This window comes from Natrix helvetica, assembly GCF_964273705.1.
Source record: "Natrix helvetica genome assembly, chromosome: 16".
Taxonomy (NCBI): Eukaryota; Metazoa; Chordata; class Lepidosauria; order Squamata; family Natricidae; genus Natrix; species Natrix helvetica.
In genome coordinates, this window is record NC_138563.1 from 1,976,761 (window position 1) to 1,988,034 (window position 11,274).

At 43.0% G+C, this 11,274-nt stretch overlaps 1 protein-coding gene across 2 annotated transcripts; it reads right to left on the bottom strand.

Annotated features, from left to right (window-relative positions):
* Positions 1-447: 447 nt before the first annotated feature.
* Positions 448-10,509, bottom strand: TDRD10 (tudor domain containing 10). 2 transcript variants are annotated; one of them, XM_081968374.1, is made up of 13 exons: positions 10,267-10,507; positions 9,012-9,049; positions 8,177-8,253; positions 6,840-6,895; positions 6,581-6,651; positions 6,192-6,342; positions 5,208-5,250; positions 4,885-4,945; positions 4,514-4,661; positions 3,961-4,106; positions 3,340-3,494; positions 1,458-1,528; positions 448-592 (listed from the first exon to the last, which is right to left on the bottom strand). In XM_081968374.1, coding segments are annotated over exons 2-13 (1,017 nt in total). In that variant the 5' UTR covers positions 9,014-9,049; positions 10,267-10,507; the 3' UTR covers positions 448-556. The 2 variants fall into 2 exon arrangements, with proteins under 2 accessions (XP_081824500.1, XP_081824501.1); XM_081968375.1 differs by lacking the exon at positions 448-592 and adding an exon at positions 1,066-1,244 and having other exon boundaries at positions 10,267-10,509.
* Positions 10,510-11,274: the final 765 nt, after the last annotated feature.

Consider the following 11,274-nt stretch of genomic DNA (forward strand, 5'->3'; position numbering starts at 1 on the left):
GAGTAAAAATACACTCAATTGTTTTTCCAATTCAGAGCTAAAGAATAAAAATAAAATAACCCCCATTTTGCCCTAAGAAAAGAGAGCAAAACTTTTTTTAAAAAAAAAAACAGCTTTGTTTTCCTATTAATTTTAATCTGATTGCGTCTGCCGGAGTTAGCAGAAAAGCATATTTTTATCAAGGAAAAGGAAGGCTCCAATTTGGGCATCCAGTTAGCATTTTAATCCATTAATGGCAAAAACAAACTCGAAGAAGGTTGCAACTCAACAGCTCAACCAAAATACAAATTTATGTAATTTTGCTACCTGTACAATTCCAGCTGTCGCAAGACATAAAATGCAGTAGGGAAAATAACATTTTTCCCCCTTTTCCAGCACAGTTATAAGGCCTCAACCAAGCAACCAAATCTATATTCCCCCCCCCCCCCAAAAAAAAAAATTAAACATTTTAAACATCCTAAACAGGTCTCGGAAAAACTTTTTCACAACTTCTTCCCCACAAGAAAATCGATGCACTTCAAGCTTGCTCGGAGGGCGAAGAAACTCCACAACTTCTTTAGCCTGTTTTGAGAACGAATTTTAAAATGTGTGGCTGTAAAACAACAACAAAAAATCCTGTTAAATAGTTTACACCTTGTGTGTTACATGGCTGGGTTTGTATCTGGCTGAGTGTTATAGTTTTATAAATAGAATGTTTAACTTAGAAAGAAAATTTAGCCGAATGTGGATTGTAGAGTACAGCTGTGCCTTTTTTTTGCAGGGACTTTGACTTGATGTTAAGTTTCTGGTCCTCATTAAGACTGGGGATTTTTTTTTTAATTTGATTGCACGACTATTATTTGCATAGGGCAATTGCAAGTTTTGCAGCTTTCTTTGCAGGTCCATTGAGATCACAACCCAGCCTTTTCACGCAGGTAGACACACACGCACAAAACAATCCCCCATCGACAAGTTGTTGTGTTTGCAAGGGCAAAGAAAATGTGTTGTGTACTTCCGAATTGCTGTAAAAATCGGCAAAACTGATTCAGCAAAACACAGACTGGCTGTGAAATTGCATCGTTGTTGTTGTTTTTAATTTTGGATCCATAACTCTGATGTGATCAACAAACCAGGATTCCAGAAGGAAGCTTATCTCAGATCAAACTCGGTTTTCTTTGATACTGGCTGGCCGTGAGCAGAAATGTTATCTTTTTTTTCCAACGCCGTTTCGGTTGGCTTCTTTAAGACAAGCCAGGATTTGTAATCTGAAAACCGAAAATCCTGGTTTATGGGGCGGTCGCAAGTCCAGAGTTGGCTTGGTTCAGGCCCCCACAATGAAGCAATTGTTATTTTAAGGGTGCGTTTTATTTCGTTTAATCCAGAAATTCCCCAGCGATCAAAATCGGACTTCTAAACAGCTTTAGCTTTCCTCTCTGGGTGAAAACAAAAATAAGTATATAGATTTTATCCCGGTTTACCTCCCATCGAGAAGGTCCTTTCAATGTTCCTATCAGGATTTGCCTTCGGATGTCTTGCGGGGGGAAAACTCCTGCGAAACCCAGGAAAAAATCCTCTTTAAATTGATTCCCCCAAAAAGGAACATTTTATCCCATTTCTCAAAGCTGCTTAAAAGCAGTAAAACCTCTCGAGCAGTGTTTTCAATCGTAGCAACTTGAAGAGCAGTGGACTTCAATTCCCAGAATTCCCCAGCCAGCCTGCTTTAAGATTATGGACCAACTCCCAGAATCCCCCAGTTTGCATGCTTTAAGAGGGGTGGGCTTCGGCTCCCAGAATCCCCCAGCCAGCATGCTTCAAGAGCAGTGGACTTCAACTCCCAGAATCCCCCAGTTTGCATGCTTTAAGAGCGGTGGACTTCCACTCCCAGAATCCCCCAGTTTGCATGCTTTAAGAGGGGTGGGCTTCCACTCCCAGAATCCCCCAGCCAGCATGCTTCAAGAGCAGTGGACTTCAACCCCCAGAATCCCCCAGTTTGCATGCTTTAAGAGGGGTGGACTTCAACCCCCAGAATCCCACAGTTTGCATGCTTTAAGAGGGGAGGGCTTCCACTCCCAGAATCCCCCAGTTTGCATGCTTTAAGAGGGGTGGGCTTCCACTCCCAGAATCCCCCAGCCAGCATGCTTCAAGAGCAGTGGACTTCAACCCCCAGAATCCCCCAGTTTGCATGCTTCAAGAGCAGTGGACTTCAACCCCCAGAATCCCCCAGTTTGCATGCTTTAAGAGGGGTGGACTTCAACCCCCAGAATCCCACAGTTTGCATGCTTTAAGAGGGGAGGGCTTCCACTCCCAGAATCCCCCAGTTTGCATGCTTTAAGAGCAGTGGACTTCAATTCCCAGAATTCCCCAGCCAGCCTGCTTTAAGATTATGGACCAACTCCCAGAATCCCCCAGTTTGCATGCTTTAAGAGGGGTGGACTTCAACCCCCAGAATCCCACAGTTTGCATGCTTTAAGAGGGGAGGGCTTCCACTCCCAGAATCCCCCAGTTTGCATGCTTTAAGAGGGGTGGGCTTCCACTCCCAGAATCCCCCAGCCAGCATGCTTCAAGAGCAGTGGACTTCAACCCCCAGAATCCCCCAGTTTGCATGCTTCAAGAGCAGTGGACTTCAACCCCCAGAATCCCCCAGTTTGCATGCTTTAAGAGGGGTGGACTTCAACCCCCAGAATCCCACAGTTTGCATGCTTTAAGAGGGGAGGGCTTCCACTCCCAGAATCCCCCAGTTTGCATGCTTTAAGAGCAGTGGACTTCAATTCCCAGAATTCCCCAGCCAGCCTGCTTTAAGATTATGGACCAACTCCCAGAATCCCCCAGTTTGCATGCTTTAAGAGGGGTGGGCTTCGACTCCCAGAATCCCCCAGTTTGCATGCTTTAAGAGGGGTGGACTTCCACTCCAAGAATCCCACAGTTTGCATGCTTTAAGAGGGGTGGACTTCCACTCCCAGAATCCCCCAGTTTGCATGCTTTAAGAGGGGTGGGCTTCGACTCCCAGAATCCCCCAGTTTGCATGCTTTAAGAGGGGTGGACTTCCACTCCCAGAATCCCCCAGTTTGCATGCTTTAAGAGGGGTGGGCTTCGACTCCCAGAATCCCACAGTTTGCATGCTTTAAGAGGGGTGGACTTCCACTCCCAGAATCCCCCAGTTTGCATGCTTTAAGAGGGGTGGGCTTCGACTCCCAGAATCCCCCAGTTTGCATGCTTTAAGAGGGGTGGACTTCCACTCCCAGAATCCCACAGTTTGCATGCTTTAAGAGGGGTGGGCTTCGACTCCCAGAATCCCCCAGTTTGCATGCTTTAAGAGGGGTGGGCTTCCACTCCCAGAATCCCCCAGCCAGCCAGCCTGACCTTCCTCCAGCATGAAGGGCTGAGCCAAAGGGCGGATTTCCCAGAATTCCTCCCCGTCCAGCTTCCGTAGCGAGTTCAGAGGGACGCTGGCACAGCGGCCGAAGTCCACAAAGAAGACCACAGCCAGGTCGCCCAGGGGGTCCAGCACCCAGCACCTTATGGGGGGGGGCAGGGGGGGTAGAGAAAGAGAGTGCCAAATATCTCAGTCCTTCCTTCCTTTCTTTGACCCCTCTCTTTTCTTTCCTTTTTTTGCTTCCTTCCTCTTCTTCTATTTCTTCTTTCCTTGCTTGCTCCCTTCTTCCCCCTCTCCCTGCCACCTTTTCTCTCTTTTCCTTCCTTCCTTTCCTCTTCTATTTTTCCTTCCTCGACTGCTGGATCCCTTCTTCCCTCTCCCTGCCTCTTTTTTCTTCCCTCTTTCCCCTCCTCCCTCCTTTTCCTTTCTTCCTCCTTTCCTTTCCTATTCTTCCTTCCCTCCCTCCTCTATTTTTCCCTTCCTTCCTTGCTCCCTTATTCCATCTCTCCCTCCTTCTCCTTCCTTGCTTCCTCTATTTTTCCTTCCTTCCTCCCTCCCTCCTCTATTTTTTCCTTCCCTCTCTCCAAAAAGGGCAGGGGTTCCCACACCTGTTCCAGGCGCTGCCCCCATCCCCGATGTCGCACTGGGCCAGGCACCGCGTCCCCCTCTGCACCTCCTCTTTGGCCAGGAAGCGCAAGCCAGACTCGGCCTCGGCCAAAGCCGTGAAGAGTTTCTCCATGGATTTGCAGCATTCCTGCAGAATCAAAAGACAACCCCCCCCCCAAAAAAAGGATTGCAGCCTCTAAACCAGCAGCACAAATCAAGTTTCTAGTCCTCATGAGGCTTAGAAATGGTATCGCTGCTCCCCAGAAGCACAAATCGAGTTTCTAGGCCTCATGAGGCTTAGAATCAGTGCCGCTGCTCCCCAGCAGGACGAATCAAGTTTCTAGTCCTCATGAGGCTTAGAAACAGTGCCGCTGCTCCCCAGAGGCCCGAATCAAGTTTCTAGCCCTTATGAGGCTTAGCAATGGTGCCGCTGCTCCCCAAGCAGCACAAATCAAGTTCCTAGCCCTCGTCAGGCTTAGAACCGGCGTCACAATCTACAGAGGGGGGGAATCCCTCAGGCTAGGAATATCGGGAGCCAACCCTGCTCGCGCAAACCTCGTTGAGGACGATGGCCCAGAAGTACGGCATCAGCGGGAGCGTGTCCGTCACCAAAAGCCCAACTTCCCCTGCCACGGAGGCCACGGAACCGAGCCACGTGGCGTCTCCGAAGCAGCAGTTCAGCATGTGGAAGAGAAACGAACTCCTAAAAGGAAATAAAAAGAGGAGGAGAAGGAAAGAGAGCGGAGACCCCTGGAGGTCATCTAGAAGGACCCGCCCCGGCCGTGACTCGGGATGCTTTTGGCGAACCAGGAATGTGGCCAACAGGCTAACACTCCATGCAAAATGTTGAATTAAGGCAACAAACCCACCGGGCCCCGAAATCTGTCGCCAAATTCATAATTCTCACTCCCCGTGTTTGCACGTACCTCATCTCCATGGGGACAACATAGTCGACTCTCTGATTTACAGGGGAGGTGTGGGTGCCATCTTTGAGGAGGTTTTTTTAAAAAATAAAACAAAATAAAATAGCAAATTTGAGCCTTGATGCCAGCAAGGCTAAGCCTCCACGTAAATCGCAATCCAGAAAATCAAGCTTTTTTGCCCCCGAAACCTGATTTTCTTAAAACGGCATTTTAAAAAAAACCCAAATTAATTAAAAATTGGGTAAGAGGCTGCCTCCCACGGAGGCTTTGATTAAGATGGAAATTAAAAATAAGAATAAGAATAGAACAAGATGCTGATCTCGTACCGTTGGGCAATCCACCTTCGCTGGCGGGGATCACTTCTAAACCCTACACAAGGGGGGGGGGGAAGTGACATTTGTAAGGGAATAAATCCAGATTTACTGGATTTCAATTGCACCGAAAGTTTAAACAGAATTCATGTTTAACACAGCAAGCCCACATGATTGGTTCAGCAATCTAGGATTAAAAAACCCATCATTCAGTGCAGGAATTAGCAGCTGCTCCCCCACAGCTACAGCCAGGAACTGAGGCCAAAAATTGCAAAGGAAATATCCTGGGCTTATAAAACAATTGAAATTTAAATGCATGAACCAAAACCTATTAAAATAAGATAGATAGATAGATAGATAGATAGATGATAGATAGATAGATAGATAGATGATAGATAGATAGATATAGGAGACATAAATGATAAAGATAGATAAAAGATAGATGCTAGAGATAAGAGATAGATGATAAATGTAGATGATAGATAGATAGATAGATAGATAGATAGATAGATAGATAGATAGATAGATGATAGACGGATGGAGGAATGGATAGATATGAGAGATGATAGAGATAATAGATAGAGATTAGATAGATTAATAGATATGATATGGATATGATAGATAAATATGATAGATATGATAGAGATTAGATAGATAGATGATAGATAGATATTAGATAGATATGATTGATAGATATGATTGATTGATTGATAGATATGATAGATGATAGAGAGATAGATATGGTAGATAGAGATTAGATAGATAAGAGAGATATAGATGGATAGATTGATAGATAGATGATAGATAGATAGATACGGTAGATATAGATTAGATAGATAAGAGAGATATAGATAGATGGATAGATGGATAGATGATAGATAGATAGATAGATAGATAGATAGATAGATAGATAGAGGATCTGTATAACAGATTTCCCCCCCTCAATATTAAAATTTAACTCTTAAAATAGGGATAAACCATGAATGAATCGTGGTTTACCGGCATCGGAGTGCTGGTTTTCGGAAACTCGTGGCTTTTCCGGTTTTCCATAAATGCGACGGACATCGGCCGGCCTTTTACAAGGTATCCGTTCAAAAGCTGGATCGCTAATTTTGCGGCTTCCAGGGACATCAATTCCAGAAATGCAAAACTATGGAGCAAAAAATGCAGAGATTTAAACCAAGATCCTTCAGGTCCAACTGGACACCCTTAATAGAGACCCCGGACAACACCCATCGTCCCCAGCCCCCCTTGAGCTGAGAGCAAACAGGCTTGATTTGCTCAATGCTGCCTCTTGCTTAGCGACGGTCATTCTGGCTGCTGCCCCCAAAATGATTCAAATTTTGAGGATTTTATTTTGTTTTAAAAAAATAGCGACGCCGTCCTACCTTTTGAAAGAGTTATTGTGCTTCTTCAAAGATTTGATCCCAAAATCCTTGAATAAGAAGGCAATCTCTTCCTAATGTCGAAACAAAATAAAAAGAGATTAAGGAAACATAGATTTAAAAAAAAAAATTTTTTTTTGAAAAGGGATTCTCGGCGCCGGGCAAAAAAAATTAAATTTAAGATCCCTCAATTGGGAATTATTAGGCCAAAAGCTTTCTACAGCATCTGTTTTTTTTTAAAAAGAAATTGAGAAAAACTCACTACTTTGATATCCAGGGGCAGATTTCCAACAAAGATTTCCTTCGTTTTTAAAAGCCCTGAAAAAAAAGCAAATTTGGGTTAGGACCAGTAAAATATGAAAAAAAGACCATAGAGCAGGAAAAGGCCCTTCGTTCCTTCCCTCCTTTTCACTCCTTCTTTCCTTTCTTTCTCCTCCTTTTCATTCCTCCCTTCCTCTTCTTCCTTCTCTCCCTTTCACTCCTTCCTTGGTTCCTTTCTCCTCCTATCTCTTCTCCTTCTTTCCTTCCTCCGCCCTCCCATTTACTCCTTCCTTCCTCCTCCTTTCCATTCCCCCCTCCTTCTGTCCCTTCTCCTTTCTTTCCTTCCTCTCCTTCCCACTACTTCCATCCTTCCTCCTCTCTCCCTTCCACCTTTCTTTCTTCCTCTTCCCTTCTTTCCACTCCTCTTCCTCCCCCCCGCTTTCCACTCCTTCCTTCTTTCCTCCTCCCTCCCGCTTCCCTCCCCTCTCTTCCTTCCTCCCTCCCTTCTGCCTCCCTCTCTCCCATTCCCTCCTCCCTCCCCTCTTCCTTCCTTCTCCCTCCCTCCCTTCTGCCTCCCTCTCTCTTCCATTCCCTCCTCCCTCCCTTCTTCCTTCCTTTCTCCTCCCTTCTGCCTCCCTCTCTCCCTCTCTTCCATTCCCTCCTCCCTCCCTTCTTCCTTCCTTCTCCCTCCCTCCCTTCTGCCTCCCTCTCTCTCTTCCATTCCCTCCTCCCTCCCACTCCTTCCTTCCTTTCTCCTCCCTTCTGCCTCCCTCTCTCCCTCTGTTCCATTCCCTCCTCCCTCCCCTCTTCCTTCCTTCTGCCTCCCTCTCTTCCATTCTCTCCTCCCTCCCACTTTCTTCTCCCTCCCTCCTTTCCTCTCTTCCATTCCCTCCCTCTCCTTCCTTCCTTCCAACAGCCCTTCACCCCCCACCCAATTTGTCCTGCTTTTCCCTTTAAACACATCTAAAATCAGCACCCCTAAGCAGGCGGTGGCTGTGAGTTCCTTAGGCCATCCCGCCAGGATAAGCAAGCCCCCCCCCCTCCATAACAGGATCTCTCAGCCTCCCTTTCCCCATTTTCTCCCCTCACTCAAAAAATGCTGGTAATTTTTTCTCCTCCCTCCTCCGTCCTTTTCCTCGTCGGGCCGATAAAAGCATTTTTTTCACCCTTCGTGGCTCTTAATTTTGGGGGGGGGCATTGCTTGAAACCCATCAATGATAACATTCCGCGCCCCCCCTCCCCTTAATTTTCACGCCTTAATTGCACCTCTCCGTCGTCCGTCGTTCGGCGTGCAAAAATCCCAATTGCACGCCTCATTCACACATTCGATCAACTCACCCGAATGTTTCAAGGGATTGGCCTTAACCAGCTTCTTAGAGCCCGGAGAACAAGGGTTTTCGTGGCCTGGTCTCAACCTACAAACCAGGTTAGAACAATGTGGGATGAATAACTGCCCACCTTTTGCAAATTGCAGATTTTGCAAAACTGCAAAAAAAATTTTTTGCAAATCTGGTTTTCCGTCGGCGTAACCCTTAGCTAATTCGAGAAACTCAACCGTAAAACCCAAGGTTAATCGTGTCATTCGAACCCAGGAGGCCCCGCCTTCTTTCAGGCTCCACCTACCACCTGCTTAGCCCCACCCACCGTAAAAACGAGGGAATGCAAACAAAACTGACGTGACCCCCCCCAAAATTATAGATAGATAGATAGATAGATAGATAGATGATAGATAGATAGAGATAGATGATAGATAGATGATAGATAGATAGATAGATAGATAGATGATAGATAGATGATAGATAGATAGATGATAGATAGATAGAATGATGATAGGTTAGATAGATAGATAGATAGATAGATAGATAGATAGATAGATAGATAGATAGATAGATAGATAGATAGATGATAGATATATATAGATAGATAGTAGATAGATAGATAGATAGATAGATAGATAGATAGATAGATAGATAGATAGATATAGATGATAGATAGATAGATAGATAGATAGATAGATAGATAGATAGATAGATAGATAGATAGATAGATAGATAGAGTATTAAGCCAGTCTTTGCAGGGTTGTTTTTAAATAAAACTCACAAGTGTGCAAACTGGGTTAACTCACAACCGAAATATTCTAATATTTCTAAAATATTTTGTCCTTCCCACTTACATCTCTCTCCGGTGACTTTGCAGGATTCAGCACAACACCTTAAAAGAGTAATATTAATATTGTTAATAATAATAATATTTTTTTTCCAAAAGATTGATATCTTGTGACCATGACCTTAAAGTATTCTTATAAAAAATACCAGGCTAAACCTCTGGCAACCACAATATCATTACTCACTAATCATAAATATAGCATAAATGACTCATTAATCACGAATCGATGCCTCTAAATAAAGCATAAATATTCGTTATTATTAAACATCACTGCATTCCCTGTTCTGTTTACATACCCAAGGCCTGAAACCTGAAACAAAAAAGCAAAACTATTTTTAAAATATTTACAACTATGTTGTAAAACACAAAAGTATATGTAAACATTGCAAACTAAGACACACATTTAAGATACAAAACTCCACAACAAAAATATTTGCATTTAGATTGTTTATTTATTTAGCTTATGGATTAGCCGTGTGTGTGTGTGTGTGTGTGTGTTTGTGTGTTTGTGTGTGTATATATACATATATACATATATACATATATACATATATACATATATACATATATACATATATACATATATACATATATACATATATACATATATACATATATACATATATACATATATACATATATACATATATACATATATACATATATACATATACACATATATATATATATATATATATATATATATATATTTGTTTTCGTAGATTTTCACGGGTGTAGGTATGCTGGTTTTGTTGTATTCGGGTCTTTTCCCGTGTAAGGTAACCTTACACGGGAAAAGACCCGAATACAACAAAACCAGCATATATATGTATACACATACATACATACATACATACATATATATAATAAATATACATAAAAGATAATTTGGCACTGAATAACAGAGTTGGAAGGGACCTTGGAGGTCACTTAGTCCAACCCGCTACTCAAGGATTAAAAACGTTAGTACTTCATACTACTTAATACACACCCAGGTGGAAATAAAAAATGAGAAACATCCCCCCCCCAAAAAAGCTACTCAGATTTTATCACGATTCTCTGCAGGAAAGTCTAGCAGGACGATGGGTATTGTAGTCCTCTGGCTTAGGGGAAGCGTGGTTAAGAACGAAGGGGGCAGTAGCATTATTTCACCCTGCAACATTTTTAAAGGCGAAAAGTTTTGGGGGGTGTTGGAAAAAGCAGAGGTTTAAAACAAAGGGGCGTCTTGCAAAGCAGAAAGGGACTCACTCCGGATTGCTCACCTGGGGAGAAGGCAGAGAGAGAGAGAGGCGAATCCGGAGCAAACGGGCGCGAACCTCCCACCGGGCTATCCGGGCGCCACGCGGGTTTTGCGCCGACGCGCATCGCGCCCCGCCTTCCTCTCCCCCCCCCTCTGGCTTTCAATGGGGGGAGGGGGGAGGGGCTGTAAATCGGAGTGGATCCGGATTAGATGCAAGGGTGTATGTCTGTATGCATTAGATGGGTTAAAAGGGGGGTTATACGTCCGTGTATGTGTGCATTTTTAATATCAGATAGATAGATAGGTATAGAGATGATTAGATGATAGATAGATAGATGATAGATAGATAGATAGATAGATAGATAGATATAGAGATATGATAGATATGAAGGTGAGATGAGATGGATAGATAGATATAGAGATGATAGATTGATATAGAAATGATTAGAGATAGATAGATTTTATATATATATATATATATATATATATATATATATATATATATATAGAGAGAGAGAGAGAGAGAGAGAGAGAGAGAGAGAGAGAGAGAGAGAGAGAGAGAGAGAGAGAGAGAGAGAGAGAGAGAGAGAGAGAGAGAGAGAGAGAGAGAGATGATATATAGATATGGAGGTGAGATGAGATAGATAGATATAGAGATGATAGATAGAAGATAGATCGATCGATCGATAGATAGATAGATAGATAGATAGATTAGAGATAGAGATAGATATAGATATAGAGATATGATAGATATGGAGGTGAGATGAGATATATATAGAAATGATTAGATAGAGATAGATAGATAGATAGATAGATAGATAGATAGATAGATAGATAGATAGATAGATGATATAGATATAGAGATGATAGATAGATATAGAGATGAGAGGAGATGAGATAGATAGATATAGAACTTTCTTTTTAAAAGAAAAAAAAGTCCAAAATACCCTTGACTCATTTGTATCCCATTTGAAAGAAAAAAAAATCATAATTAATTTAAGTTTTTTTTAAAATTACTTTTGCAAACTTT